We start from the raw sequence: 25597 nt of genomic DNA, 5'->3' as shown, positions 1-25597 counted from the left end.
GCTTCGCTATTCAGAATACAACAAAGAATTTGAAAATAAAATTTCTGAGCAGCAAAATAGAGAACACCAAGTCCCCGAGGCTACCTCATAAAAATGCCCTTTAAGTACTCACCCAGCGCCTATTTCTTTCTCTTAAGGAAAATCCCATCAGATCTTTTTGTTTTATTTCTCTTTGCACAGGGATTTCAATATGTCAATTTGAAAGGGGATTACAAAAGGCAGGTGTGAGGATAATAGTATAGAGCTATAAGGTTCACTCTCTAGCAAAGCAAGAGGCAGGAAAAAGGAAATCAATCAGAAATCTAATTCAAATATTTTATCAGTGAAGGACTCCTCTTGTAAAAACAACTCTGTATCATGAAACAGTTCCTAAGGGTATCACTGTAGTGTACTACCAGCATATTAGTTAGTATTTAAACAGTAGCCCTGAGATATCAACAAAGATTAAAGTCATGGTCAATTTCAGAAGTCAGAAAAATATGCATTTCAGAAAACTATTCCTTCAAAATGTTTACTATCAAAATATTTTAGTACTTAGCAATGATCAGTTTGAACATTTTGGAAATATAACCCTAGTAGAACTAGTTCATCCCCAATAATACTAGATAAATAAGGGAATTTTGCAAAACTACCTCTTCTTTTGAATGATAAATCCAGTCTCACTATCTTTAGTTATGTTTGGATTTTTTATGAGTTGTTACATAGCCAAACAATTTTTTCATACTTACTACCATTGCAATGACCTACATGAAATACTAGGCAGCCCATTAGGTATCATTGCCCATAGAGCTTTGTTTCCTACTCGATTTTAAGCTCTTGTAGAGTAAGTTCCCTCTAGCACATGACATCATAAAACCCCATCAATTACCAGTCTGTCTTTACTTCCCCCATCATACCTACCCCAGTGCTTTGCACCTTTGTGAATATTTGTGGATTTGAATGTAATTAAGGAGAAGGCAGTGGTCAAAATAAGTCACTCTGAAGTGTAAACAAGACCTGCTTAAATTTTAATGCCTATCTTATTGAATGCTTATAATGACCCAGCTTTCCATATTAATTGGTTGTGGGTATAATTGATGTGGAAATGATAGAATTTCAATTATAGAAAAATATGAAAGAATTTTCATTCAGAAAATCTTGAAATATCTAAGACTGTTTCTGTAAAAAGAAGTATCAGAAAGTATACAAATCGTTAAAGCAGGAAGTAACTACACAGATTTTAAAGCACATTTATCTAACAGAGTAACCCTTCTGATGCAATTAATTCATTTCTTGAAATCAAGGAAACAAATATTTTATTTTACTTTATATTCCCTGACTTATCTGATGAATTAAAATGTAGATTAAGCACCACCCATCTATCCCTTGAACTCAGTTGCAAGTTCAATCCCTGGCCCTGGTCGGGGTGTGTGCAGGAGGCAAACAATCAATGTGTCACTATCAGCTCTCTGTCTCTCCCCTTCCCTTCCACTATCTCTAAAAATCAATGGAAAAATATCTTGTAGTGAGGATTAACAAAACAAAAATAAATAGATGAAGGAATCTTAAAAAAGTAAAAGGAGCCTTGACAAATGATTGCTCATAATAGTAAATAAGCAAGTAGATATAATCACACATTGTAATTTAGAAATACTAGTAAAATACTTGGGAAGAGAATTCAAGTATAAGAAAAATTTGGTGAATGTCCCAATTTAAAAAAGAAAGCAAAAATATCCTGATAATCAGAGTTTAATATACTAAAATTAATATCTACATGAACTGTAGAATATAGTATTACACATATGGTTTAGGGCACTATAAATAAGACAATAGGACTTTCTAAACAGCAAATGCTGCGAAAGTAAGTCTTATATAAATTTTTAGGTTGTTATTGTGTCATAAATATACTTATTGCATATTGATTTTCATGTAGGATTTGACAAATTTTCTTATGAAATCCTTTTGGAAAGACATTAAAAAGTCTACATAGATTGATGTCAGTCAAACATTTTGACCAGCCCTAACTGGTTTGGCTCAGTGGGTAGAGCGTTGGCCTGCAGACTGAAAAGTCCCAGGTTCGATTCTGGTCAGGGGCATGTACCTTGGTTGCGGGCACATCCCTAGTAGGAGGTGTGCAGGAGGCAACCGATCAATGTTTCTCTCTCATCGATGTTTCTAACTCTCTATCTCTCTCCCTGCCTCTCTGAAAAAAATCAATAAAATATATTTTTTTTAAAAAAACATTTTGACCAAAGGTCTCCTAAGAACAGAAGATAGTGAACACTCTGGTCTCAGATGGTTTTTTTAAAGTTCAAAATATGTTAAAGTCTCATTATTCTCTTTGAAAGTTATAACACATGAGTTTATTTCAAATAACTTACCAGATAAATTTCTTAGTTGTTTTATTTTCCCCCAAATCTTCAAGCAAAATTGGTATGCCTCAGACATGGCTCAGATATGTTCTGTAGTTTTGAATATTTCCTTGTATCAACAATTTCCCACCAGGTCTTTCGTTACCTTCTGTTTGTGAAGTGTGCAACTAGAGGAATACTCAAACCACACTGATAATCCTTATAGGATTACAAGGAACTCTCTATGGTCACCCAGAAGATTCTATTCTTGGGTCTAATATTTTAAAATGTTTATCAATATATGAAGAAAAATGAAGAAAATATGCCTATCAAAATTTTTAAATAACAAGCTAGGGGAGAAAGTTTATATTGTGTTATATAATCAAGATCTAAGGTGTTAATATTTACTGAATAATAAGCCTGAAAGTTGAAATTTCACAGAGATAAAGTATAGGTTTAAAATCAATTACAGGATGTCTAGATGAATGGGACATAGTTTGACAGCTGTTTAAGGCTGTTAAGATGAAGTTAGATTTGGAATGAGCATAGCACAGAGCATTTAGAGCACAAATGGAATCTTGGTCTCTATGTCAGGAGCATTTTGCCAAGATCAAGAGAGATAGATCTTATCTTTCTCCTAGTCAGATCATATCTGCAATAATGTGTCCGTTCTGACTATCAGACTTTGAGCAGAAACATTGAGACATAAAAGGAAGACAGAGAAGAGAGCTAAGATGATGAATAGCCTAGAAATTATACTAGATGATAAACAACTTAAGGAAAGAAGGCGTTTCAGAGCACGTAATAGATGGTGTGAAATATTGGAAGGTTGTTATGTAGCGGAGGTGGGTGCTGGTGATTCAGTGAAGTCAGAAACAAGTGCAGTGACAGTAAGGTGGAGAGAAATGATTGGTCAGTCGGGGGCGGGGGGATGCTGGTGTTTAGGATATTAAAGGTGATGTGTGTTTGTGTCTAGTGAATAGTTACTTATATTGTTTGTACCCAGAATGGAAGTAAAGATCACCTTTGTGGAAATCAAAATGATCTTTTTAATGCAGGAAGATAGTTTGGGATCATTGTGAGGGAGGAGTCAAAGACCTGGTGAGTAAAGGGTGACCAGGAGGTCAGCAGATGATAGCAGAAAGGGGCCTATAAAGTGTGGCATGGGAAAGAGAACAAACTTCAAAGGAGAATAGGCACTTACCTAAAAAAGAAGAGGTAATTAAAAGCTCAGAGAATGCCAAGCATCCCCTTTGGTCCCTGCAGTTTGGAATGTGGGCAAATGAAAAGAGGCAGTCATTTGATTATATCATCTGTCAACATATTGAGTTCAACTCACCTTTGAAACCAGCATGGATGCTCAAAGTACATGCCTCAAGGTGTGCAAAAGAGACTGTGCCACAGACATGTCAGGTGTGGTTGGAGTCCGCATTGTCAGGTTTCTCACTGCTTGACTTCTGTCAAACCTACCTGCTGTTTTTTCCCCCCATTCTTTTTAATACCTATTTATCAAAAACCAAATTGCTGCATGTACTAAGCTCTAGGCTAACTCCAGGAGGAAAAAGGAATAAGGGAAACAAAAGTACAAAGGGGAAAATGTGTACAATATGAGCCCCTGGCCAGAAGAAACTCATACTCTAGTGTGAAAGGCAGATTTTAAAAGAATCTTAGCATGTTTCATTATATGCACTGAGTGTTACAGGAGATAAAAAGACTGCCCAATTAGCCCTAAGATGGGGAGAGTCCTGAGAGCTGTTAGGGTAGGATTCACCTAGTTTGATACCTAGGAAATGAGTATTAGAGGGAATTAAGTAGTTGGAGAAAGATAAATAGACATCAAAGAATGCTTCCACATCAATCTCATATGCACACGTAAAGCAATCAGTCAGAGAGAGAAGCAAAATAAAATGAGAGAGAGAGAGAGAGAGAGAGAGAGAGAGAGAGAGAGAGAGAGAGAGAGAAAGCAAATTTGAGACCTGGAGCTGGGAGAGGTTAGAAAAGGCCAGATTCTTGCTGATTATTGAGAGATCGCCAAAAGTTTGTCCTGCATTTTTGGATACAGCCTACTCATTCTTCATGTTTCTTCTAGGTTCTCCTTTTGGGACTTCACAGTCTAATTCAGACTAAATTTTGATTCATTCACCACTTTTAACTTCAAATCTCACTCTTCATTGATTGTTCATTTTGGCCAGACCCCTCCCATCCTCTCACCCCTAGTCTCTCTAATAATTATCTGGCGGGGGGGAGGAGGAGGGGCATGGGGGGGAGGGTCAGGAGGTGTGTGGAGAATAGCCTTCTCTCATATGTCCTTACAAAGAACAAACCGGCATTTCACAAAGTTCATAAGAGTATCCAATGTCTCTTTAAAGAAAGTACTACCTCCCATAAGTTTTATACATATAAAATAATGCTTAAAGACACAAATAATTAAAGATTTACCAATTAATAATGGAAAACTCAGGCACTGTTAGGAAATGCTTTTTAACAGTTGCTCAATAGTATCAAACTCTCATTATCCTAATAGTTAAACTTAATACTATTCTGTGATGGGGGAAGGCAATTTTGTAAGATTCTTTCGTGATTAATTATAAGCAAAAGGCAGTGAATAGGCTGTCCTATTTGTTTTCAAGGGAAAAAAAGTGATAAGACACTAAAATTTCTGGAAATATTTAAATGCTCTAAGATAGATTTGATTTTCATAGTTATGTTGATTCCTCTTTTAAATATATATATATATATATGTGTGTGTGTGTGTGTGTGTGTGTGTGTGTGTGTGTGTGTATATATACATATATATATGTATATGTATATATATATATGAATAATTTCAGAGAGGAAAGGAGAGGGAAAGAGAGCTAGAAACATCAATGATGAGAGAATCATTGATTGGCTGCTTCCTGCATGCCCCACACTGGGGATCAAGCCAGAGTCAGGTCATGTGCCCTGACCGGGAACTGAACGTGACCTCCTGGTTCATAGGTGGACTCTCAACCACTGAGCCATGACGGCCAGGCTGATTTGTCACTTTTAATTTTATGTTTGATTTTTCCTTCATGGAGGTTATAATATCACATTTAACAACTTATATCAACACTAGATATCTCTTGGTGTTACATTTTTAAAATATTTTCTAATTTATTTGAAACATAGATGCCTTCAGTAGTTAATAGTAGGGATAGCAATTCTGGCAAGAGTTAACTGTTAAGACTGCAATAGCTTTTACCAAACATTTCTATAATTCCTGTTTCAATCTACATAGGAGGAAGATAATAATATTATTACTTTAGAAAAAGAAAGCTTTAATGTAAACATGCATTCACAAAGTCAATAGTTCAAGGTATGTCATGATAATGAGTTGCAATGCGCGTGTATACCTCTATAATTTTGTATAGATTCTTGGTCAATGTAATGTTTATGAATGGTGCTATTTCCTATCATTTTTTAAAAACACTGAATCCCCATAGACACAAATGTTCACACAGATGGCTAGTTTCTTTTTTTATACCTATGACACTCATCTTATAGGTAAGATCGAGTTGATATTTCTTCATCTGAATAACCAGAGTGCAAAAACTTGACATATTCAGAAAATGTATTATTCAGTTTGCCCTTCCAATCTTAAGCCCTCAGCTCTTTACCTCCTCAGAAAGAAATAAGGGCCAGTGATTTTCTGAGGTCTGGCACTAACAGCCTTGCCTCTGTCGAAACTTCTCTTTTTTATTTTATCTTCTCTTTCACACCTAAATAAGCTGAAAAGGCAATTGAAGCATACAATCAGATAAGACTTCATTCTCACTGGCAAAATTGCTGGGGAAATGAAAAAAGAAACCTTCTGCTTAATAAATAACCCAGCAAACCAGCCATCTACTATACCAATGGAGGCAGCTGAGCTGATGATTTTCTCCATATTCTTGATGGTTGGCGTCAGTGAGTCTAATGATTACTGTGTAATGCCTTTGCAGATTTCAAACCTTTACATCTATGACACGGTGCTTCTGCTTGCTAATGCTTTCCATAAGAAGCTGGAGGACCGGAAGTGGCACAGCATGGCGAGCCTGTCATGCATCAGGAAGAACTCCAAGCCCTGGCAGGGGGGGCGATCCATGCTGGAAACCATCAAGAAGGTAACTTTGAATAGCATTTCACTCCTGACTTTCCATAAAGAGGATACAATAGATCATATTTTGAAGAGATATCTTTTAGAAGGATCCCCGCCCACCAATATTGCCCCCCAATATTGCTGCCAGTTCAAAGCATAAAGCAGTGTATTGGAGAAATGAAATATTAAAAATAAAAGGGCAGACATTTACACACATATACAAAACAGGGGGCCTTTATTTATTTGCAAGGGCATTTTACTTAGGTAAAAAGTTAGTGGTTGAAATATTTTAAACTGCTTTGGTTGTATTATTAGAGTTAGAGGTGCTTAAATTGGTTTGGTGCCTGTCACAAAATACAAAAAGCTTTTTTCTTTAAACTGATTTAAAAAAAAAAGAGCTATAGAGTTAGCTGTTTCTACCATTTAGCTGATACATGGTGAGACATTGGATGGTCTTTATGTTATAATGAGGGTGTAATTCATAAACGGTTAATATTATGCAACATCTGTGAACTACTTGATACTCGATGGCATTCTTCTTCTTCACTGTCAGTGAGGTGTTTAGCCTGGCTGTGACCTGTTTCACCTTAGCTACCTGTTCCCTTCCAGGAAGGCGGTTTATCCTGTTCAGCTTCTCTCAGTGGTATAAGCATTCTGCAGTTTATTAGCCTCTTTGTCATGTCATCCTTGCTGGCATTTTCCATTTGTCTCGCACAGCTTCTTGGATTTAAAATGAAATGATTAATAAAACAAACAAATTTCTCCTGTACCCTTTACACAAAGGAGACAGACATTTGAATGTTTATGTTCTTTATTTTACCAATCCTTTTTCTTTTGGCATATGTTTGCCTTTCTCTCCTGAAGCAAAAAGAGAAATAGCTAGTCAAATGAAACATGAATGCATTTAGAAAATCCAAAGAAAAGTCTCAAAATTTAGCATTAGAAGTGAACTAAAAGTACAAAAACCAAGAAATGGAAGAAATGTTTCAAATAAATAGCCTATATCTTTCTCTTAGTAGTGCTTCCTTTTATAAAATGTATTTATTATTTATTTTTATTTTTAAAATTTTTTATTGAGTTGAGAGAGAGAGGAGGGAGGAAGGGATAAAGAGGGAGAAATATCGATGTGAGAGTGAAACACCTATCAGCTGCCTTCTGCACACCCCCTACAGGCATGTGTCCTGACCGGGAATTGAACCAGTGATCTCTTGGGTTCATGGATCGATGATCAACCATTGAGCCACAACAGCCAGGCATGTACTGCTTCCTTTTTGCAAAAGAATCCCTTTCATGGGAATTTGGGTTCTTATCAAAAGAAGTATTTGAAAATTAAATGTATTGAATATATTAGCAAATAAATATTTTTCAATTGGAAATAGGTAAGTCAAATTTAAACTCAAGGTGTATGCTCTATCTATGTGGCAAATAGACAGGTATGGATCCAAGAGAGGTTGTTGAACATGATTGTGAACCTACTAATTTATTAATTCGTACTTTGGCTGAAATGCAGAGCTTGAATATATTCATTTTCCTGAAGCTGTCTCATAAAGAGAGAATAATGGTGCAGGGTGTTGCTTAGGCGACACTTATGTAGTGAGAATATCAGCAGGGGGGAAACAAAGACACTGCTAAATGTAGCTTTCTCTCCTGGAGCAATTCAATATGTAAACTGTTGCTGTTACAAAATTTATAATCAAAACAATGATATAATATAATAACTATGAAACTCCATTTTGGAGGAATATTTGCATATTTGTCCCTGTAGGCTCTTAGTGACACTTTTTAAAGCAATATATTTATTTTGTGTATTTAGAAACTAAGTTTAAATTATATACATGATTGTAATTTTCAATTTCTTATTTTTTGTTTCATGTTTTAAGATAACCTTAAAATTTTGATATTCCCCCCCCGACCCCCCCCCCCCCCCCCGCCCCAGTCACACTTCTTTCCTTCATATGGGTATTTTGGTTATCTCATTCAGATACCGAGGCTGATAATACTCCACACAAAGAGAATTTGACAGAAAATGTTCCACTCACACAGGAACTCCTGGAGAGAGCAGAGTGCACCTCAGCAGGTTCAGTCTGGCTTGGGCTGAGCAGAGGGAATGGGCTGGGCCTTTGTAGTGGTTAGGGGTTGGAGCTGGAAACAGTTCCCATTTACTTGGTCTGAAGATTTGTGTGGCTTAAAATTCCCATGGGTGTGAAAGGATGTACAGGATGACCAGATATATATATATATATTGATTTCAGAGCAGAAGGGAGAGGAAAGAGACATAGAAACATCAGTGATGAGAGAGAATCATTGATTAGCTGCCTCCTTCACACCCCACTGGGGATGGAGCCTGCCACCTGGACATGTGCCCTGACTGGGAATCAAACCATCGTGACCTCCTGGTTTATAGGTCTACTCTCAACCATGAAGCCATGCTAGCCAGACAGTATGGACTTTTTTTAAAAAAATTCTTTATTGTTAAAAGTATTTACATGAGTCTCCTTTTGTCCCCCCCATTGGCCTCTCTCCCACCACCCTCTCCCCCAAGCACAAACCCTCACCACCACCCACCCCTGCCACTGTCTGTGTCCATTGGTTTTGCTCATATGCATGCATACAAGTCCTTTGGTTGATCTCTTACCCCCTCACCCCCCACCTTCCCTCATAGGTTGGATAGTCTGTTCAATGCTTCTATGTCTCTGGTTCTATTTTTGTTCATCAGTTTATGTTCATTATATTCCACAAATGAGTGGGATCATGTGATATTTACCTTTCTCTGACTGGCTTATTTTGCTTAGCATAATGCTCTCTAGTTAGGATGGACCTTTTTAATCAGCCTGCCCACAAGTGGAGCCAAAGGGGAAAGGGAGGGCAAAGCTTAAAGAGAAGTCAGCACCAAACATCACAAATGTGGTCAGGCTCTTTATTGCAATGGGAATATTCTAGTGATAAAATTCTTAATTACATTCAAGTAACCACTGAATGCCTACCTTAGGGCATGCCCTATACACTGTGCAAAGCCTGTGTTCTGCTGCAAGGAGATAAAGAAGCTAAAGAACAAATCTGTCCTTGAATTACTTATATTCTAATTAGGAAGGTGAGGCAAAAGACTTAAAAAGCACTGCAGTTGACATAAACACTATAAATGTCCAACAAAGGGGGAGGTGGTGAAACTTTATAATTTTTTTTGTGTGTTGAAACTTTATAATTTATCTTTTGAATTGATAGAATAGATGCTTCCACATTTCTCTTCTTTCTTTCAAAAATTAGAGGCTAATCTAATTCTTAAGTGTGTATTTCTTCCAGATAGCATCAGAACTCCCCAAGCCATTGCTATTTATATGGATTTCATAGAATATTTTTGAGAGAATTAATAATTTTTAAAACATTGAATATCCCCATCCATGAACATAGTATATATCTATATAGTCATCTTTATAGCCCTCAGTAAAGATTTATAGTTTCTTCATACATATTTCATTGTATTTATTCATACACTTTCATAGAGTTTTGTGTATATTTGTCAGTGTGTGAGCATGTGTGTGTGCACACTGTCATGAATTATTTTATTGTATTATATTTTTAATTAGTGATTATAGGTACATAAGGAAGTTATTGATGTTTGATATATTTTTTGAATGACCTCATTAATTCTGGAACTTAAATCTTAATATTCTTTCTTTGTAGTTTATTATCTTGCATTTTTCATATAGATATTGATATATCAAAATTATCACTTAATTATAATACTTTATATTGTTGTAAAACTTTAAAAAACTTCTCTTGGGACATCTTGGAGCACTTCCGACCAGGTATATACTCTAGAGCAGCCGTGGGCAAACTACGGCCCTCGGGCAGTTTGAAATGAATAAAACTAAAAAAAAAAAGACCGTACCCTTTTATGTAATGATGTTTACTTTGAATTTATATTAGTTCACACAAACACTCCATCCATGCTTTTGTTCCGGCCCTCCGGTCCAGTTTAAGAACCCATTGTGGCCCTTGAGTCAAAAAGTTTGCCCACCCCTGGTCTAGAGCCCTGTGTGCTTCGGAGGCGATCACCTTTCCTCCCTCCAAGGGAGGATGTCAGACAATCTGCACATCAGAGACACAGCGGTGCGGACTCTCCCTCTACAGGAGAGCTTCAGCCGGTGCTGACCTGGCCTGGAGCTGACCTGCAAATCCTGCCACACAGGACACACTACTTTACAGCTCTCCTCTAGTGCATTCTTTCCTGTTTCTCCTGAATTTGATGTTAGTTCACCACTGACATGTGGTATTCCTAGCTCTTGGTAGAGGGCACCCCACACAGCAGTATTAGGGACACACCCTTCAGGCCAAGGCCTCACCTGGCTGGGGTCTGCAGATGGATTTTCAGTGGGGGCCAGCAAGGCCACAAAACTTGATTTGTAGAACAGGTATAAATATGTCAACATGCAAAGAAAATTTTCAGAAATTTCTTCATCTTTTTATTGACCCTCTGGCTAAAGGAGAAGAATGTGTTTCCATAGATGATGTTAAGCCTCTGTACATGTAGCTACTTGAGAATTTTAATATTATTGAGGATCTATTTTTAAATGTAGGCTATGAACACATAAAGTCATTTAATAGAAATCTCTACAGACAGTTCATCTGCTACCCACAGGAAGTTACCCCAAATTTTAAAAATCCTGTCAATGAGATCTTCTTTGATCGTGAACCTGACCGAGTCTTAGATCTGATTCAAGACCATTCAATGTGTTGAAGACTAAGAATATAAGAAACCTGAATCCAGAAGACATTGACCAGCTCATCACCATCAGTGGCATGGTGATCAGGATGTCTCAGCTGATTTCAGAGAGGCAAGGAGCCTTCTTCTAGTGGTAGGTGTGCACCCACACTGCCCTGGAAGAAATGGACCTTGGCTGAATCGCTGAATCCTGCCTGTGTGAATGCTGCTGCACCACCTACAACATGGCACTGGCCTACAGCTGCTTCGTGTTCCCCGTTAAGCAAAAACTCAAACTTCGAGTCTCCTGAAAATGTGCCTGCAGGACAGATGATCACACTGCCATCCTTTTGCTCACAATGATCTTGTTGACAAGGTTCAACTTGGAGACAGAGTGAACTTTATGGGCATCTATTGAGCTGTTGCTAGTGAGGCAGTCCCAGGGTGAGTAATGAGAAGTCTTCTACGAGACCCACATTGATGTAATTATTGCAAGGTGGATGTAAAACATCTTTATGGAGAAGCAGAACAGAAACTTTTTCGGAGCAGTATGTGGAATTGCTTAGGGAACTTTCCAGAAAACCAGACATTTATGAGAGACTTGCTTAAGCTTTGGCTCTAAACATTTAAGAATATGAAGATTTATAAGAGGGAATCTTGCTTCAGCTTTTCCAGAAAACAAGGAAATATTTTAGTCACACAGAGAGGGGCAGACTTCGTGCTGACATCAACCTCCTGCTGTGCGGTGACCCTCCGACCTGCAGGTCTCAGCTGCCCCAGTATATGCACAACCTGCTCCCCTGGAACCAGTACACATCTGAGAAGTGCTCCAGTGCAGTCGACCTAGGAATATATGTAGAAAATGATCCCAGGATGAGGCAGCTGGTCCTGTAGATTGGTGTCTTTGTCTTGAATGACAGTGGCATCTGCAGTATTGATAAGTTTGAGAAGAGGAAAGTACAAGATAGTATTGCATGGAATCATGGAATAGCTGACTCGCTTCATTGCAAAGGCTTAGATTATTTATCAGCTCCATGAACTCACCTGCATCTAGGCAGTAGCAAATCCCGAGTCTCAATGGAATCCAAACAACCATAACAATACAACAAACAACAAAACTACCATAGAAAATATCCAGCTATGTATCATATGTCCTCTTAAAAGGCCTGAGCACAAGCTCTGGCCAGAGTGACTCAATGGTTAGAGCATTGGAAGGCTCATGGGTTTGATTCCCTATCAAGGGCACATACCTGAATAGCAGGTTTGATCCCTAGCATGTGGGAGGCAACCAATTGATGTGTCTTTTTCACATAGATGCTTTTCTCTCTCCCTTCCTCCCTCCTCTCCTCCCTTCTTTAAAAATCAATAGAAAAAAATATTTTCAAGGGAGGATTAACAAAAAGTAGGGCCCTAGCACAGCCTCGCTTGCTTACAGACACTCACCCTAAGTACCAGAGAAAGGATACCATCTCAAACAAATGAAGAACCAAATTGGCTTTAGGGCAAGGGCTAGATGGGCAACTCTCTTGGGAACTAAAGTGCTGTCAGGCACTATTATTCTTTTGTTGTGCTCTTTCCCCCTCAACATAGCCTGCAAGCATAGTTGGGTGCTAAATCTGAGTCTCCATCAACCTAGCTAACTGCTCTCACCGGATGGTGGTGATTTTTTTAGATCTCACTTTACCTAATTCATTTTCCCAGCCCAAACCTCTTTCAGAGGCTAACCCACACAAGTGGCTGGCCTGGCATCATGCTATGGACTTTCCTAAAACTCATTGAGAGGGAACTTTTGGACTGGAACCCGGATTCTTTGTCCGCTGGAGTCGAAGAATGAATCTACGAACAGAGGGTAGTATAGCGGAGGAGATTTATTGAAGAACAAGTACAGACTCTCACATGGGGAGAAGGATAGTCCCACAGAATGGACTCCCACGTGGGGAGGGGGACAGGGTCCCACCGACTTCCTGTTTCCATGGTTTATAAAGGCTGTAGTTCCTGTGTCCTGATATCCCCTCTGATTTGTCAATATTCCCTTTCAATTTGGTTACTATTACTGACTCCTGAACTCAAAGGTCAAATACCACATGGAACACGTGATGCCCTCCTCTCTCACTGTTCTTTTCTTTCTGGGCTTTCTTTCTCCTTTATTTTGTAAATATAGACCTTTTTTGGCTACTTCCAGTTCCCTTGTCTTATGTAAGTGCAACTGTTGCTGCTCCCTTGTCTTATGGAGATGTAACTGCATCTGGCTTCCTTGTGTTGTAGAAATGTACCTTCTCCCCATCTGTAGCCCTATGTTTTTTTTTTCCATGGACCCCAATTCTAAAAAGTCCCTAAGCCTGCCTATATCCCCCTAACATTCCTGTTTCACCATCAAAGGTCCACAAATGCCAAACAAGTAGCAGCCGATCTCCTCATGCCCTGTGCCTCTTGTTAAGTGGCTCCAGCCCCAGCCCTAGTGGCAGCCAGCCTCGATGCACAGCATAGCCACTCCCAGGCTCCACCAAGCCCAGTGCAGGCAGTTACAAACCACAGATCACTTTGTACCTCTGATCAGGTGGCCCAGGGCTGGACAATAGTCAGGGACTGAGCTTGGTCCATGTCAGAGCTTCTCCCAAGAGACCCCAGAACCAACACTACTGGTGACTGGCTTCAGACATCACCAAAGTGCCACTTAATTAGTCACAAAGAGCAACCCAAAGGGTTTTGTTTTTTTTTTGGACTTTGGTACCAAAGCCCTGCTGAAGTGAGCCCGACTCCATGAGGTCAGCCCCTGCACAGCTTGTCCATTGAAGACACAGGCAGTTCTCATAGCCAGTCAGCCCAAAGGTCAGTCCCACCCACTGATGTACCAACAGTAGTTAAGGATCAACTGCAACAGTAGAGCATACTCTCAACCCACACAAGGGACATCACTGGAGTACCCTGCTCAGGTGGAGAGAGAGACTGTGCCATTAGGCCACACAGGATACCTACTATATAAGGCCACTCTGCCAAGACCAGGAGACATAGTTGATGTACCTAATCCATAGGAAAAACACAGGGAAGCAATCAAAATAAGGAGACCCAGAAACATATCCCAAAGAAAATAACAGGGCAAAACTCCAGAAAAAGAACTAAACAGAATAAAAACCTAATCATCTACTGGATGCAGAATTCAAAACACTGGTTTTAAGGATGCTCAATGAACTTAGGAGAGAGGTGATCTCAGTGAGAACAAAGAGATAGGAGACAAAGATATAGGAACCATAAAATAGACCTATTCAGAAATGTAGATTATAATAACAGAAATGAAGAATACATTAAATGGAATCAACATCAGATTAGATGAAGCAGAGGACTGAATTACTGATTTGGAGACAAGATAGCAGAAAACACCCAATTGGAACAGCAAAAAGAGAAAATAATTAAAAAATGAGGATAGTTTAAAGGACCTTTGGGACATCATCAAGCATAGCATCCTTTGCATAACAGTGGTACTAGAAGGAGGAAAGAGAGAGTAAGGGATTAAAAACCTACCTGAAGAAATAATGACTGAAAACTTCCCTAATTTGGTGAAAGAAATAAACACAAATACAGGAAGTGCAGGAAATCCCGAACAATATGAACCCAACAAGGCCCACACGAAGACACATCATAATAAAAATGCCAAAAGAGAGAATCCTAAAAGCAGCAAGAGAAAAACTTTTAGTTACCTGCAATGGAGCTCTCATTAAGACTGCCAGCTGATTTCTCACAAGAAACATTTCAGGCCAGAAGGGATTGGCATAAAATATTTAAAGTGATAAAGCACAAGGATCTATAACTAAAATTACTCTACCCAGCAAAGCAATCATTTACCTTCAAAGAAAAGATAAAGAGCTTTACAGATAAAAGAAAACTGAAGGAGTTCATTATCACCAAACTAGTAGTACAAGAAATGTTAAAGGGACTTCTCTAAGAAGAAAAATAATAAAATATCAGAAAAAATTCTCACTGACAATGGCAAACAATAAAAGTAGTGGATCAACAAACACTAAAGTTAGTACAATGGTTAAAAGGCAAGAGTATGAAGATCATTTGTATTTACAATAAGTTCAGGGATACACACACAAACAAAAGTAAAAAAAATAATGACAAAAAACCATAAATGTGGAGGCAGTGAGTAAAAATGGCAATGCGGTAATGATTTTAGAATGTGTTCAAACTTAAGCAACTATAAACTTAAAATAGACTGCTATATACACAGTTTGGTATATATAGAGCCCACACAAAAAAAATTGAGAGAGAGAAATTCATTCAAGAAATAAAGAGAAAGGAATACAAACACAACCCTATAGAAATCCAACATACAACACAAGAGAGCAAGAGAATAAGAACAGAGGACAACTACGAAAACAATCAGAAAATAATAAAATGACAGTAACTACTTACTTAATAATTACTTCAAATGTAAATAAATTAAATGTCCCAATCAAAAGGCAAATGAATAAAGAAGAGGCGATACATACATACAATGGAATATTATTCGGCCATAAGAAAGTAAAATCTTATCATTTGCAACAAATGGGTGGACCTAGAGAGTATTATGCTAAGTGAAATAAGTCAGACAGAGAGGCAAAAAACATGATTTCATGTACATGTTGAATACAAAAAAGAAAATAAATGAATGAACAAAATGAAAATGAATTCATAGATACAGAGAACAAACTGATGATTGCCAGATGTGAATGGATTTGTGGGACTGGATGAATGAGGTGAGGGATTAAGAAGTACAAGTTGGGAGTTGCAGAGCTGTCATGGGGATGTAAAGTACAACATAGGGAATAATATTGTAATAACTGTATATGGTGTCAGGTGCAAGCAAGATTTATTTTGGGGATCACTTCCTAAGTTACATAAATGTCTGACCACTATGCTGTATACCTGAAAGTAATATAACATTGAATGCCAACTACAGTTGAAAATTAAAATAAAACAAAAAAAAGAAAATTTTCAGCTACCTTACATGTTATTTTACATAAGGTTTGATTTGATCTTCCTCATAGTGGACCCTCAGTTTGAAGCTTGTAGCAGGCACCTGGCTCACTGCCCTGTGACTGTATTACCAAGGGAAAGAGCAGGTGGAGGAGGCATTCATGGACATGGCCATGCTGAAAGACTGCATGGCTTACACTCACAGCACGGCCATGCCTTGGCTGAGCCAGGAAGCCAGCAGCTCTCATGGAAGCTTATGCACACATAATCAGTAGTAGCTGAGAAATGGTGTCTGCATTAACTTGAGAGCTAGAATTATTAATCGCCTTCGCAGAAGCCACGCTGAAGTGTGATTTTCAAAGCAGAAGCACCTCTGAGAAGATCTCTAAGAGTCTGTCTGCTACTGACCCCTGGCTTGTCTATTCTTACTACAGGAATGAGTGTTGCCTCTCCTAAATGGAAAGGAGACTTAGCCGAGGCATTGAAACAACATATTTTATCTAAGGGGAAAACAACAACTCTGAAATACTCACAACGTTAAAGATATCTGGGGACAACCTGGCATAGCCATTGCCAAAGCTTTATTTGAGGAAGCAGTGCGTGCCCTGGCTGATGATGGCCGGAAAACGGTCCCATTGCTCCGAAGCTCTGTGCTTAGTGCTGTGTTCTGTTCATCTACACTTGGCATTGCACTGCTTCCGTTTAAGTGCAGCATTCGGGCCAATCAGCTGCTGCCATTGCCAATAGAAAAAAATTCTTAAAATCATTATTTGGCTCCATACAAATTTCTAAACTGGGTTCAATTTTCTTAGTAAAGTATTTGACCCCTCTCCCCATTTTAAATAAAAATACTGTGCTAACTAACAACATATACAGTAGAGATAATTTTCATAAAGTGCCCTTTTGTTGAGGGTGGGGGTAGATCAGGGCTTATAATCTGCATGTACATACAGATAGCAGGATGTCAGTTATTTTTGAAGATGGCAGTGTGGGCTGTGTTTGTCGTGTTAAACTTCCTAATGGTGATCACCCATGTGCTTGGGGTTTGTAATACGAGATAAGCCCTGCCAGAGCACTCAAATATAATTTCTTCAAGCAGCTTGTTTGCTTGTCTGCCATAAGATTAGAAATGAGTTACTGGAAATTATTAGTTTCTAGGTTAACTTTGCCATTTTATCCTAATATATAAAAGGTTTTCCTAAAGTAATGATAGGGAAAATTTAATTTATTTGTTGCCTCTATAACAGTGATGGCGAACCTATGACACACGTGTCAGAGGTGACACACAAACTCATTTCATTTTTTTGGTTGATTTTTCTTTGTTAAATGGCAATTAAATATACAAAATAAATATCAAAAGTATAAGTCTTTGTTTTACTATGGTTGCAAATATCAAAAAATTTCTATATGTGACATGGAGCCAGAGTCAAGTTAGGGTTTTTCAAAATGCTGGCACGCCGAGCTCAAAAGGTTCGCCATCACTACTCTCTAACTTGTTTCTTGAGCCCATTTCTTGAGTGTAAGAAAAATATTACACTCAAAATATGTGATTACATATAAAAGCAGTGACATTTTCTGTGGATTCTACATTAGTAAGCCATTCGCTTCTACCTCTATGATTTTCTAAATAAACTTTCTCTTATAGTTCAAAACCAGATAAAAACTTTTCTTGACTAAGTGCTTTAGCTTCCACGTTGAAACTTGTACAATTTTAGTTTAATAAAAATGCCACAGGTGTTTTGTTATTAAGTATACTAAAAGTATTTTTTGAAAAGATATTTTGAAAATATTCTGTAAAGAGTGTATTCAATTTTTGTTTTACTCTATTTTATACTTTTTTTTTGCTTTTAGCAACTTATACAATTTTAGAGTAGCAAGGTAAAATACTGTTAATCTTACTTATTTTCCCCAATTATAAGGCAGAGAAAACCGAGACTCAGAAAACGTAAATGACTTGTTAAGTGTTGGTTATACAGCAAATTTGTTTTAAATGCCATCTTTTCTGGCTCCAGTTCTGTGTTCTGTGTACCATACCATTTACCCTTTTTATTGTTCATGGCAGAAGTAAACATGTCACTACTGTCAAAATCATTTGGTTAAAGAAAACACACACATACACCAACAAATCAGGGGCATATAAACCAGTGTTAATATTATATAAACAATATCCTTGTTTTAATATGGCCTTTTCAAATGCTCTGAAGTTGGAGTGTACATTGATGAGGCAGCAAGAGGACTATTTCAAAGGCTCAGACTACATTTTGAAAAGCTTTTGTGGAAAAAGTTTATTTGCACATATATGCATGTTTTGATTTATTAATTATGAGACGCTGCATTTAATTATAATATTCATTTTAGTAAAGAGTTTTCATATATAATTTAAATTTGATGGTATTGCATACCCTACAATAAGCATTTAAATTTTTGACGTTAAATAAGTAAAACAAATAAAAGGTGAACTTCTCGGGAAGAGAGCAGAAGGGGAGCTCCATTATTACCACCATAATTTGTTTTCAAAGCCACAATTTGAAAACCACTCCCCTGGGGCATTTCAAAATCAGCTTAATCTGTGCAGATCGGCCATCTCTCTTACAGATTGTGGAATGGCATTACACCCATGCAACACGGGCAGCTTATCTTTATTTGTAGACTTGTTCTATGATTAAATGACAATCATTTTCTATTTTTTCTTACTGTTAATATTGAAATGGTTTCCAAGAGTACACTTTGTTCATTCATGAATTCTTCACTCTTTTAGCACATATTTATCAAATGCCTAGCGTGTGGAACGTATTATTCAAATTCTTGTATGTGATTATCTGAAAAGGAATTTAGAGCCTAATATTGGCTAAGTATACAAAAAGCAATACTGTAAGGAAAGACAACAAAGGCCCCAAATGTGCTAAAAATACGATTCTGTGGAATCTTAGAAAAGGCCATGGTGCAGTGTGCACACGCTCAAGTCCCTGCTTCATGGCTGAGGGACTCTTGCTCAGGACAGCACACAGCCAAGCCCCCTGGTCCAGGAACTGTCCTGTCCAGGGCAAAGGGAGCTCTCCACTTCCTTTCCAGAAAAGCATGCACCCAATGACTGGTCATTGCAGAGCCAGAAAGGTCAGAGCCCCTTGCCTCAATCTGTGATAACTCCAAAAAGTTATTGTAAAGTAACTAGAGACTGGCCCATGGGATCAGCTGAGCTGCTGCTGTGTTTGCATTTATTTCCCCCTCCCTCTGCCCAACCCCTTTTTTCTCACTCTCTTGCAGATACTTTTCTAGGAAGGCTACTGGTAATCCCTCCTGCACACAAATCTACATTTGAGAGCTGTTTCCTGGGGAACCTGATCCCAAACAGATAAATTAGATTAGAAAAAAAGTACATGGAACTGATAGCATCTTAATACAAATTTGAAAATTAACAGTTTTGAGATAGGTAAAGCTATGGAGAAGAACATACTTCAGGTGGTGGGGGCACACCAGCTGACATATCTATTGGAATAAAATATGTGGACAATGAGAAAGATGGATGAAAATACTTGAGTACACAAAGTACATAGGGAAAATAGTTTGAACTGGAAAGAAATTGAGGAACGGAATTTATTTTCTAGGTAAGTGAATGACTAAAAAATTTCTGAGCATGGGTCTGACACAATCAGAGCTAAGTTTTAGAAAGAATATGCTTATATCTTTTGTTCTATGATTCAAACAAAAACTAAAAAAAAAATATTACATTTAAAATATATGATTACATATAAAACCAGTGACATTTTCTGTGTATTCTGCACGAATAAGCTAATTAAGATTTGCTAGATCCTTCAATAGAAAAACAAACAAAACAAAACAATTTGCTAGACTCTTAAATCCACATTGGCTTAAATAATCAATTTATGTTAAATCCTTTGCAGTAAATATTTTCAATGCTGAATGTGGGAAAATATAGTGTAACAACATTTGTGGCAGGATCTCAAGTCTCTTAATACCAATTCATTTTCTCATATTGAAAAATTTTGATAAATATATCTAAAAGATACCTTGATGCATGTTGATATCCAAAAGAGTATACTTTAAAATGACAAAATATTGAAATTATTGTAATTCTTATATGGCAATCTATTCATTCAACAAATATTTATTAAATACTACCATATGGTGTACTGTGAAATCACAGAATAAGGAATCAAAATAGAAATATCAAAAATAATTACAAGTGTGATCAGTCATCCAAAAGGGGAAACACCGACTGTTCTGGAAATATGTGACTAGAGAACTTACTTTAGGTGTAAGAGTGACAGATAATTGGAAATGTTTAAGATGAGTAGTCATTAACGAGGAAAAGAAAGAGAGGATCATTCTAGAAAGGTGGGAGGAAGAATGTTTCATGCAAGGCATTAGAATGATAGCAGTCTCGCAGTAAAGGGAGCTTGTCACATTTAAACAGCCTATATAATAAAAGAGAAACATGTAAATTTTTTTTTTAATTTATTGCTTAAGGTATTACAAAGGGTATTACATATGTGTCCATTTTATCCCCCCGCCCTAGACAGTCCCCTAGCCTCCCCTATCCCCCAATGTCTTATGTCCACTGGTTATGCTTATATGCACTCATACAAGTCCTTTAGTTGATCTCTTACCCCCCTACCTCCTGCCCCCCAACCCTCCCCGGCCTTCCCGCTGCAGTTTGACAATCTGTTTGAGCCAGCTCTGCCTCTGTATCTATTATTGTTCAAAAGTTTATAATGGTCTCTATTATCCATGAATGAGTGAGATCATGTGGTATTTTTCCTTCATTGACTGGCTTATTTCACTTAGCATAATGCTCTCCAGTTCCATCCATGCCGTTGCAAATGGTAAGAGTTCCTTCCTTTTTAGAGCAGCATAATATTCCATCGTGTAGATGTACCACAGTTTTCTAATCCATTCATCTGCTGATGGGCACTTAGGCTGTTTCCAGATCTTAGCTATGGTGAATTGTGCTGCTATGGACATAGGGGTGCATATATCCTTTCTGACTGGTGTTTCTGGTTTCTTGGGATATATTCCTAGGAGTGGGATCACAGGGTCAAATGGGAGTTCCATTTTCAGTTTTTTAAGGAAACTCCATACTGCCTTCCATAGTGGCTGCACCAGTCTGCATTCCCACCAGCAGTGCACAAGTGTTCCTTTTTCTCCACATCCTCTCCAGCACTTGTCGTTTGTTGATTTGTTGATGATAGCCAGTCTGACAGGTGTGAGATGGTACCTCATTGTTGTTTTGATTTGCATCTCTCGGATGATTAGTGACTTTGAGCATGTTTTCATATGTCTCTTGGCTTTCTGAATGTCCTCTTTTGAAAGGTGTCTATTTAGGTCCTTTGCCCATTTTTTGATTGGATTGTTTATCTTCCTTTTGTTGAGTTGTATGAGTTCCCTATAAATTTTGGAGATTAGGCCCTTATCAGATATGACATTGGCAAATATGTTTTCCCACACAGTGGGTTTTCTCGTTGTTTTGTTGATGGTTTCTTTTGCTGCGCAGAAGCTTTTTATTTTGATGTAGTCCCATTTATTCATTTTCTCTTTAGTTTCAAGTGCCCTAGGAGCTGTATCAGTGAAGAAATTGCTTCGGCATATGTCTGAGATTTTGCTGCCTTTGAATTCTTCTAGAATTTTTATGGTTTCCTGTCATACATTTAAGTCTTTTATCCATTTTGAGTTTATTTTTGTGTATGGTGTAAGTTGGTGGTCTAGTTTCATTTTTTTGCAAGTATCTGTCCAATTTTCCCAACACCATTTATTGAAGAGACTATCTTGGCTCCATTGTATGTTCTTGCCTCCTTTGTCAAATATTAACTGAGCATATTGGTTCGGGCCGATTTCTGGGCTCTCTATTCTATTCCATTGATCTATATGCCTATTCTTGGGCCAGTACCAGGCAGTTTTGAGAACAGTGGCTTTGTAATACAACTTGATATCTGGTATTGAGATCCCACCTACTTTGGTCTTTTTCAGGATTGCTGTAGCTATTCGGGGTCTTATTTTATTCCAGATGAATTTTTGGAGAGTTCATTCTAGATCTCTGAAGTATGCCGTTGGTATTTTAATGGGAAGTGCGTTGAATTTATAGATTGCTTTGGGTAGTATGGACATTTTTTAATGATGTTGATTCTACCAATCCATGAACACGGTATGTTCTTCCATCTGTTTATGTCTTCCTCTATATCTTTTTTCAACGTCCTGTAGTTTTCTGAGTAGAGGTCTTTTACCTCTTTAGTTAAGTTTATTCCTAGGTAGCTTAATTTTTTTGGTGCGATGGTAAACGGGATTGTTTTTATAATCTCTCTTTCTGAAAGTTCACTATTGGTGTATAGAAATGCCTCAGATTTCTTGGGGTTAATTTTGTATCCTGCTACATTGCCAAATTCATGTATTAAGTCTAGTAGCTTTTTGATGGAGTCTCTAGGGTTCTGTATGTATAATATCATGTCGTCTGCAAATAAGGACAGTTTTACTTCCTCTTTTCCAATTTGGATGCCTTTTATTTCGAGAAACATGTAAATTGACTGTCCCTCTGCTATGCTCACCAGCCAATCAGTAGTGAGTATGCAAATTAACCTAACAAAGATAGCGGGTTAATTTGCATACACAGGCACCAAGCGGCCTTGGTCCCGGGAACATCCTTGGGACCCAGGCCACTCCTAGCCTGTAGGCCTGTGCGTAGGCCCTGTGTGTCTGGGTTCCCAGAACGCTCCCAGCCATTCCGGGTCTATGGGCGCAGGCGCCAAGTGGATGTTCATTCCCCATGGCTGCTTGTGCATGCTCTGGGTTGACTGCGGCCTCTGGGGTGTGCGGAGACCCGGCAGCTGTTGTGCGTGCGGCCCGGGGTCTCTGCACTCCCCCAAGCCCGGCACCCACAATGCGGGGCTGGCTGCCAGCCTCGGAGGCATGCCCCCCGGTCGGCAGGGACACGACCCTAGCCCAGTGGACACAACACAGGGGGTCCTCTGTGCATGAGCTAAAAAGGAAACACCTTTTCTTTTCTTTTTTTAAAATATATTTTATTGATTTTTTTACAGATAAGAGGGGAGAGGGATAGACAGTTGGAAACATCAATGAGAGAGAAACATTGATCAGCTGCCTCCTGCACACTCCCCACTGGGAATGTGCCCCTAACCAAGGGACATGCCCTTAACAGGAATCAAACCTGGAACCCTTCAGTCTGCAGACCAACACTCTATCCACTGGGCTAAACCAGTTCGAGTATAAACACTTTTTCTGACCTCTCATTGGCTAAGCTCCCTGTACGCCACCACTTTCAGTGTTCTTGGTAACTTGAGTTATAAGAATCCAAGAAGGTTATCTAGGGTTTTTCCACCACACTCCTGGAGGAAAAAATGAAGGTCCGCTGCTGGAGGGGCTAAGAAATGTCATATCCTGCTCTAACTGGTTTGGCTCAGTGGATAGAGTCTTGGCCTGCCGACCACAGGGTCCGGGTTCGATTAGGATCAAGAGCATCTACCTAGGTTGCAGACTCCTCCCTGGTCGGGGCCAGGTCAGGGCTCATGCAGGAGGCAACCTATCAAAGTGTCCCTCTCACATTTATGTTTCTCTTTGTCTCTCCCTCTCTCTTCCACACTCTCTAAAAATGAATGGAAACATATCCTCAGGTGAGGATAAAAAAAAAAAGAAAGAAAGAAATGTCATATCCTATGAAAGACACATCTTGAAAATGCCTAAAGAAAGTTGTCAATTTTTCATGGTGAAGGGACTGGAGTCTGTGTTGATGAAAACACCTTGGCGGCTGCGGTGGATGGTAGTGATGGGGCTGGCGCCTTCCCCTGATCAGCCAGTCACCTCCTACAGAGGGAGGCCAGACTGCAGCTTGGGCCCACTCCCTATGGAGCAGTCAGTAGGACACCCCCTGAGGGCTCCCAGTCTGTCAGAGGGGGCAGGCTGGTCTGGGGGAACCTCCCACCTAGTACACAAATTTCGTGCACCAGGCCCCTAGTCTAAAATAAGACCAGATGCCTGGCTGCCATCGCTCAGTGGTTGAGTGTCGACCTATGAACTGGAGATCACAGTTCCATCCTGGTCAGGGCACATGCCCAGGTTGCAGGCTCCGTCCCCAGGATGGGGGTGTACAGCAAGCGGCTGATCAACGATTCTCTCTCATCATTGATGTTTCTATCTCTATCTCTATCTCTCTCTCCTTTCCTCTCTGAAATAAATAAAAATATATAAAAAAATAAAATAAGACCAGATGTTTGTTAAAAACATTTGTAGCAACAAGTGTATCTGCGCACATTTTGTACAGAGGCTAACTTATATTCCAGAGTTATTTTTGTCCAAGTCATTTTCTTCTTCTTCTTCTTCCCACACATTCATGTCAAATTGCCAAATCTTATCTCTATCTCTATCTCTATCTCTCTCTCCTTTCCTCTCTGAAATAAATAAAAATATATAAAAAAATAAAATAAGACCAGATGGCTAGAATAGAGACAGAAGAGGGCCATGGTTCCACATTACATCAAAGAAGTAGGCAGCCGAAACCGGTTTGGCTCAGTGGATAGAGCGTCGGCTTGCGGACTGAAAGGTCCCAGGTTCGATTCCGGTCAAGGGCATGTGCCTGGGCTGCGGGCACATCCCCAGTAGGGGATGTGCAGGAGGCAGCTGATCGATGTTTCTAACTCTCTATCTCTCTCCCTTCCTCTCTGTAAAAAATCAATAAAAAATATATATATAAAAAAAAGAAGTAGGCAGGATAAATATCACCATTTATGTGAAATGGTTAGGGAAATTTGAGTTGCCATTATATATATATATATATATATATATATATATATATATATATATGAAACTCAAATTTCCCTAACCATTTCACATAAATTATTTTTTATTTTCAATTTTTTATTTTTATTTTGCATCGTGTATCTTAGTATTTATCTACCCATTATATTTCTTTTCTGGGTAGCAAAAGTAGTATTTTCCTTCTGTGGGTATTTCTCTATCTGAAATTAACTTATGAAACATGAAGGTATCAGGACATGCCACTAAGTCTGGCATCTCTCAATGTGCTCACAGCCTTGCTGGGCTCATGTTTATTTAACAAGGTGTCCTTGGTTACCAAGCAAGTCTGTAGGTTGCAAGGAGCCTAGGAATATGTATAAGGAAATTAGATGAGTGTAAAATACTTTATGTTCCATATGATCTACCAAAAGAATCTATGTTAGTTTGCAGACTCAAGTATAGAAGAAAATTCTTCAACCTCATAAACAGAGTGAAATAAATTTTTAGTAATATTTTTTCCTTCTTGTTTCCAATGTAGCTATCCTATTTGTTAAGGGAAAAAAAAATTTCCTTTTTCAGAAACTGATTATCCAGTGGTAAATTATTCCCAACCTTGATTCTACACTTTTAATTTTTCTTCTCTTATGCTTTCCATATTTGATGCTCAATATGGGGAAAGGGTAGGATGCAATCCAAACCAGTTTTACTGGTTTTCTCTGGCAGCAAATTTTACTCTCAATTTAAAGGACA

The 25597-nt window shown here is 38.5% G+C and overlaps 1 protein-coding gene across 1 annotated transcript in view; it reads left to right on the top strand.

The window, feature by feature from the left end:
- GRID2 (glutamate ionotropic receptor delta type subunit 2) overlaps positions 1 to 25597 on the top strand; it is a 1380265-nt gene that overhangs the window by 807719 nt on the left and 546949 nt on the right. Inside the window, exon 7 of the mRNA XM_081109363.1 lies at positions 6293 to 6454. Coding sequence (XP_080965489.1) covers positions 6293 to 6454 — 162 coding nt within the window. The remainder of the gene's footprint in view (positions 1 to 6292; positions 6455 to 25597) is intronic.

The sequence above is a fragment of the Myotis nattereri genome, assembly GCF_964212035.1.
Source record: "Myotis nattereri genome assembly, chromosome: 1".
Lineage (NCBI taxonomy): Eukaryota > Metazoa > Chordata > Mammalia > Chiroptera > Vespertilionidae > Myotis > Myotis nattereri.
Note: the sequence above shows the minus strand (reverse complement) of the source record. Positions and strands in the feature narration are given on the sequence as shown.